The sequence below is a fragment of the Myotis brandtii genome, unplaced genomic scaffold (assembly GCF_000412655.1).
Source record: "Myotis brandtii unplaced genomic scaffold, ASM41265v1 scaffold84, whole genome shotgun sequence".
Classification (NCBI taxonomy): domain Eukaryota; kingdom Metazoa; phylum Chordata; class Mammalia; order Chiroptera; family Vespertilionidae; genus Myotis; species Myotis brandtii.
This window is the reverse complement of record NW_005371410.1, coordinates 5,875,330-5,882,864: the sequence shown is the minus strand read 5'-3', so window position 1 is coordinate 5,882,864 and position 7,535 is coordinate 5,875,330. Positions and strand designations below refer to the sequence as shown.

General features: G+C 40.2%; 1 protein-coding gene across 1 annotated transcript in view; it reads right to left on the bottom strand.

The window, feature by feature from the left end:
• PUS10 (pseudouridylate synthase 10) overlaps window positions 1–7,535 on the bottom strand; it is a 56,806-nt gene that overhangs the window by 3,937 nt on the left and 45,334 nt on the right. The window contains exons 15-17 of the mRNA XM_005884644.2: window positions 7,020–7,074; window positions 4,169–4,311; window positions 1,355–1,454 (exon numbers count right to left, since the gene is read on the bottom strand). Coding sequence (XP_005884706.1) covers window positions 1,355–1,454; window positions 4,169–4,311; window positions 7,020–7,074 — 298 coding nt within the window. The remainder of the gene's footprint in view (window positions 1–1,354; window positions 1,455–4,168; window positions 4,312–7,019; window positions 7,075–7,535) is intronic.

The window sequence follows — 7,535 nt, the reverse complement described above, 5'->3', positions numbered from 1 at the left end:
AGAAAAGAAAAGAAAAGGAAAGGAAAGGTTTATTGCGTCCCCGGGAGACCCACGGACCCCAAAGACAGGGCACGTGGATTCACGCCAACAGGGAGGTGGGCGCTTTTTTATACTGCGGTTGGGTGAGGGGCGGGGACATGAGCTGAGGTATTCAGCTGAGGAAGTTTCAGCTGCAGGGGGTCAGCAAGGTATTCAGGAAGGAGTCAGTATCTGTGTCTGGCACGCTGATCTGTTAGAAATGCTAGGGAGAGTCCATTATCTCATCACACGTCTGCATGTATCCGATCCTGGGCTCTCTCCGACCTAACAGTTGTAATGTTGAAAAGCTCTATAGGTGAGTCTATTGAACAATCAGGGCTGAGAAACACTGGCCTGTGGCTCTTTTGACACTCTGAAACTGTCCTGAGAAGTAAGGCAAAGAAGACAATGCAACTGGGATTTTCTTTAACAGCCAGTTGTCTTCATCAGAATGACTGAATGACGGTGTTTCCCTGAGGAGGCTACCTGCAACCTTGAAGATGCTGTCACTGACTGAGCTGTATGAGATCCCATCTGAAAGCACTCAAGAGGCCTGCTGGTGAGGTAATAATGTTCCAGGGCTCACTTGATTGCCATAGCTGCTCTCACACTGGGCAACTCTACCCACCTTTTATAATGGGTACAATTCCCAAGTACGAAACGTTAGCATCTCCTAAAATGTTTGTTGTGGGGGTGGGAAGGGGCTGTACTCCTAATGGGATATTCGTCAAGGAGCACAACTTGTGACTCAATACCTACTGCTGCTCAAATAAGAAAAATATTGATGGAGAACTTCCTGAAAGATCCAGTCTGTCCATTTTTCTAGTTACTTACAAATTTAACCTTGTTTCAATTCAGATTATAAGAGTGGAGAATTTGGACCACATCATAGGGGTTCCTTATAGAACTGCTTTTATTAATAACCATCGGCTCAATCCATTTTCTACCCCTGTCCTGAACATACATTTCTCAGTAGTTTACCTTAAATTCTTTAAAAGACAAAACTGGTATGGGAATGAACTATAGAGTCCAAAGGACATATGAAAGGCAACTTCATTTCTTTGCTTGGTTTTAGGGTTTAGATCTCATGCCATATGTAAAGAAAAATTAATAAGTTAGCTATATATTTTTGCAAGGGTGATAAATGAGATCTTGTGGGGTTTTTTAAAGACATAAAAATTCCAAGATAGACCCTCCCTGCAATATAAAGCTATCGTGAGATTTTGATCATTTTCAAACACCTCTTAAGGTAAGCAGTACTATTTGGCTAAATGCCAAAAAAGCATAACTTTGAATTCAAGGTGCAAATGGGCATTTCCATAATAAAATGGTTTACCTCAACGTCCAGCTCAAGAATATCTGCAGTCACATTCATCAGAGAGCCAATGTTCGGCTTGGTTCTCCCGAAGTCTCCGTGTACAAACTCTTTAATGTAGCTGGGGTTTGTTTAAGGAAAAAAAATAGGATAGCCATGCAGTACCAATTGTTTGGTGAGATTTGATAGATGAAAGAGAAATAATAAAAGTAGAAATGTTACAAAAGAGGTTATTTCTGAGCTGTGACTTGTGATGTGTGTCTCAGAAATTAGGCTACACAAACTGGATCCTACCTGCGTAGCAGCCAACATCAGGACCTACGACTCGTGTTTACATCAAACTTGCCAAGAGTCATCATTTTCTTTTTTCTTTAGCTCATCTCCAAGTGTCAAGGTTTGGGTATGGGTTTTCACAATCAGCTGTAGATAAATGGCATATATATATATATTTAAATCTCAGCTATTGTTTCTTTGCCACAACTTCCATTTTGACATCTTTCTTGTCCCATTTTTCAATAATGGCAGCCGGTATCTGCCATGTGATAGGTTTCCAGAGTCACAAGAGTGACCTCAGTGATGGCTTTCCTTGTAATGTGGTCCAGTGACACAATGGCAATGGGAGGGGAGGGACAATAAGACAATTTAGTCTTGATGAAGGCCCTTCAAAAGGATTATCAGAGGACCTAAATTCTAGTTGTTTTGCTAACATGGTTAGCAAAAGGATTAAGTAAATTCTCTCTTGTTTTACAGGGGCAACTTTGTGTTTTACTCAGAGGTCTTCAAATTTTGAAGTCAATGACTAATCCTAGAATTAGCTATTAATAAGATTATATTAACATCCCTTACACAGGACTACTACAACCTTGACAATCTTTATCTGAAAGATACGTTTTTGCCAGCATTCAGTAAAAATTCATTCACCATTATGTTGTCGTCCATAAACCAGCACTTGGTATAAAATTTAATATGATTTGAATAGAAAAAATAAGTTTGTTCTCAGATGATGAATAATAATTAAAAAAAAAATAACAGCATAATATGCTGATATATCCCCCTCACTTTCTGAAAGTTTATTCGCTCAAGTTTCACCAAATGTTTTGACTCAAGCATAAGATGTGTAACTGTCTTCTTTGCTAAACTCATAATTACTTAACAACTATCATTCTTTTTCTCTCACTTTCTTTAGAGAATGCCACTTCTGAGTAGCATTGATGAGGTAGATGACCCAAAATCAATTATAAGGTCCAGAATGGTTCTTAATCATACCCTGAGGGATGAGGTGTAAGTCAAATGAACTAGTTCAGTGTACTGAGCAATATCTGTGAAAAACATATATTTCTGAGTATAACCACATGGTATCTAAAGCTTTGCCAGCTGTCTTGGCTAATGCCTTAAGTTACATGTACATGGCTAGTTCTAAAAACATCTAATGAGATTTAAAAGATCTTAGCTTCTCCAAAATACCACTGCATTTCTCCCTAGCACACAAAACTACAGCTAGGATTAGGTAGAAAGGATTTTTTTTTTTTAAGAACCTGTGATTTCTTTGAAATCCCATCCACATACAATGTATAATGGGCAGATGTGCTCCAAACAACAGAGATACAAAGATCTGCCCAAGACCACCCCTTGTTCTAAATAGTAAAATCTTAGGAGATTTTAGAAGTAACCTATGCCTGTTTTTGAGGGGGAAACCCTGGTCACTCCTAGGGCGGGATAGGAGAGACAGAGAGGTGAGGAGGTTGGTGGGGAAGGAGAGGCAGACTAATTACAGCAGTATAGTACAAATGCTATTTGGTGATTAAAAATTAACATTTTCCCTCTTATATCCATAAGTATATCATTAATCTTATACTAGTTAGAAGGCATTTTGTCATTTCATGCTAGTAGATCACAAAATAATATAAAACCAAGAAACAAATAAAAACTAGGAGCACTGCCCTAACCGGTTTGGCTCAGTGGATAGAGCGTCAGCCTGCGGACTCAAGGGTCCCAGGTTCTATTCCGGTCAAGGGCATGTACCTTGGTTGCAGGCACATCCCCAGTAAGGGAGTGTGCAGGAGGCAGCTGATCGATGTTTCTAACTCTCTATCCCTTTCCCTTCCTCTCTGTAAAAAGTCAATAAAATATATTAAAAAACAAACAAACAAAAAACTAGGAGCACCTTTGAAAAGTAAACTAAAGCTAAGACTACAGCAGCTCTCTAATATATATATATAAAAAACTAGGAGCACCTTTGAAAAGTAAACTAAAGCTAGGACTACAGCAGCTCTCTAAATTTTTTTTTTTTTTAGGTTCTCTAATATTTTTTAACCAGCAAGTCAGACCTGATACCAAACCATGCAAGGCAGGGTAGGCTATGGACAGGCGATCAGCCTTGGACTATTCTCTTGTTCTGGGCCAGTGGCCAATAAAGACCATTCTGTAAAGTGGGGCCACTCCCATCTACTCTCAGTGTTTAATCATCTGGGCACATGCTCAGAAAGGTTGAAAGGACCCAAATGTGGTCATGAACATGTGACTGGCAAAATGTGTAAAGACAGCCAAGGAATCAACGTGCTTCCTGAGTACTTACTATGTGCTCACCATTGTGTGAGACACTACATATTTTAAAGATCACTTTGAACTGGCTGTTGCCTCATGGTTTAAAATGGCATTTTGAAAAATACAAATTTAATGAGGGAAAAACACTCAAACAAGACAAAACAAAAAATCTTCTCCAACCTAACCCTTTGCCTATCCTCCTAGATCCTTTGAACCTATTTTCTAGGGCAGCACGGACTCTTCCACTAGGGCTGGGGTTAGGTCACTGCTGTGCAGAAGGTGAAAGGATACGTTCCAGCCTGAGTCTTTAGCTGGAGGCGGAAATGATGCTCATCCACATAGCATGACTCCATGGAGTGAATGATGCGACTTCTTACAGCCAGGGGCCTCCGGTGCAGGACCCGCAGAGGTGTCTTCTGGTCGATCTTTAAGTCCTAAGGAGGATGTGATACACAACTATGGAGTCAGCTTTGCTGCCCACTGAAGCTCCTGTTAGCACCTCCTTTGTCCTCTGTGGCTCACCACACATGTTTTCTTTAGAGGACCCCACCTATCACTGTCATGGTAGAAACTAACTAATACCGTAATAAACTGTATGGTAAAGGCTCACGCTCTGTGGGACTTCTCATAGCCTCGTCCATACTTACTTTCTGGGCCCCAGTGCCCCAGAAAAGGCTTTGATGTCAATGTTCCCCAAAGTCCCTTTTGCTCTAATATTTAACCACTAGAGGCCTGGTGCATAAAATTCATGCACTCGGGCGGGGGGGAGGGGGATGAAAGTCACTCAGCCCGGATTGTGAGAGGGCATAGGCCAGGCCGAGGGACCCCACCGGTGCATGATCAGGGCCGGGGAGGGACGTGGGAGGTTGGCCAGCTGGGGAGGGACCGTAGGAGGGCTCCAGGGCGTGTCCAGCCCATCTCGCTTGCCTGATCAGCCAGACCCCAGCAGCAAGCTAACCTACCGGTTGGAGCATCTGCCCCCTGGTGGTCAGTGCACGTCATAGCGAGTGGTTGAGCAGCCTTAGCATATCATTAGCATATTACACTTTGATTAGTTGAATGGATGACCGGACACTTTGCATATTAGGCTTTTATTATATAGGATTAGGAACCCGCCCTTTACATTAGTAGCTCTTTTAGAAGACATATTCTTACTGCTTTTTCCCTAACCCAACAAAATAACCTAATAGTGGGGATTTCAGGCTGGGGTGAGAAACGGCAGTTTTCGAAGGCGGGACTTCAGCCTCCCTGTGTGTACAGGCAGTGTGCATGTGTTAGGTAGAACCGTACACCTACTCAGGGTTATTTTTTGGTTATAAGAAAGGACACATCTGAAAAATCAGCAGTTGTATCATAATTTTAGAGTGGTGTTTCCACATAATAATGACAAGAGTGTGCAATAAACCAGGACCTCTTACTATTTGTTGGCCCGGTCAAGTTACTTGAGAATAACAATACTGCATGTCTTTTTACAATTCAGATTTGTTTAGGGACACAGGCTTGTTTTCCTCACAATTAGAGAATTCCTTTTATGTCACAAGATATAAATGAAGAAACAGAGGTTAGTATTGTAAAAAGCAAACTAATTCCAAGTTTTAAAAATAGATATTGGATATAACCAGAAATGTAGGTTCATAAGAACTTCGAGTCCTCTGCCATTTCTTGTTGGAACAACTCCTTTCTAATTTGCATGATCAGTGAGTGCCTGAAGCCACACTAAGAAATATTTTGGTCTGGTCCTCCCACCCCCACCCCCATCAAGTTCTCCACCAAGAAAGAAAGAACAAGTTCTGACAACAACTGCACTTGAAGTTGTGTGACTGCTTTTATCAGAGCAAGGAGTCAATGGCCCCTCCGAACTCATAGGGCTTTTTTTCTATTTTACTTTTTTCAATTACAGTTGCCATTCAATCTTATATTAGTGTCAGGTGCACAGCACAGTGGTTAGAGATTTATATAACTTATGAAGTGGTCCCCCCGATAAGTCGAGTACTCACCTGGCACCATACACAGTTATCACAATATTATTGACTCTATTTCCTATACTTTACATCCCTGTGACTAAGTCATGGGCTTGAAGATTCAATAATTCTTTTATGTTAATAGCACTTTGTTCTGACACGATAAGCTGACTTCTTAAGGTCTGACATTCATAAGGTTTGTTCTTGCAAGTCATAGACGTCAACCTACCTTTATCTTTTTTCTATTTTTGTGTTTTTTTAAATAGTTAGATCATATTCCAACTTGTTCTACCATTTCCTTATGAAAGGAAATTCATTTTGTTTCCAGTTTTGTTCTCTGGCCAGTAAGACCAAAAGAAGGACAAGGCAGAACTTTTAAGGAATCTGTAATGATGTGGCCTCTACTTTACAGTACCTTTAAATGAGCAACTACTTAATGAATACTCATCGCTGTTTCCATAACTTCCGTCACTCCCAGGGCTTTGACCCATGAGCCAGTCAATGGAAATACCTCTACAATAACACTCAGATCAACACACACTCATGTGTCATTTTTGGTCTGTTTTTAGCAGCAAAAGGAAACCAATCATCTACTCTAACATTACACGCTGATGTCCCCAGACTGCTGAATGTTCAGAAACACACATAAACACACACAAATGATTTTTCCTCCTTGGAAGTAGGTTGCCCTTAAAAAAAGAGGAGAAGAGTGATAAATCTGAAGTGGCTTTTTCTCAGAATGGGGCAATACCTCAGTTTTTATATTTTTTATACCAGTAGGAATACTTGAAAACTATTTTAACTCTAACACTTAAAAAATTATCAGAAGTCACGTAGTCTCTGGTCCCAAAAGTCCACTAGGGCTGTGGATCATTAAAACAGACCCTTTAACTATTTAGGCTGTACCTATAAAAATTACCTTTCAGCAATATTTCTGAATTAGCTTTACAGCTACCTCCAAACTCTAAATCTATTTTTCAAATGAGTTTACTTTCCCCACAGCATTCTGAATGACTTGTACACATGGCATGAAACAGAGGTTTAACAATTTGTTTTGCAACCTTAAAGATATCTATCTATAGTACAACTATCATCCTGAAGGCCCAGATAACAGGGCCAAAAGCCAAAAGGCCTTACACACAAAATCACAGGACCTGAGAACTGGGGGTGATTTAGTCTACCTGATTGTATAGATCAACTTCTATAAGCAGGTGCGTTTCCACCAAAACACTCAGACTATAAACATTATTTTGCACTTCACTTTTTTTTTTTTTTTTTCATCATGCCATGGGTGTTCCTACAAGTCATAGATGTAGACCTACCTTTATCTTTTTTCTATTTTAGTTTTTTTAAATGGCTGTATCATATTCCAACTTGTACTACATTTCATTATTAAAGGAAATTCATTTTGTTTCCAGTTTTGTTCTCTGGCCAGTAAGACCAAAAGAAGGACAAGGCAGAACTTTTAAGGAATCTGTAATGATGTGGCCTCTACTTTACAGTACCTTTAAATGAGCAACTACTTAATGAATACTCATCGCTGTTTCCATAACTTCCGTCACTCCCAGGGCTTTGACCCATGAGCCAGTCAATGGAAATACCTCTACAATAACACTCAGATCAACACACACTCATGTGTCATTTTTGGTCTGTTTTTAGCAGCAAAAGGAAACCAATCATCTACTCTAACATTACAC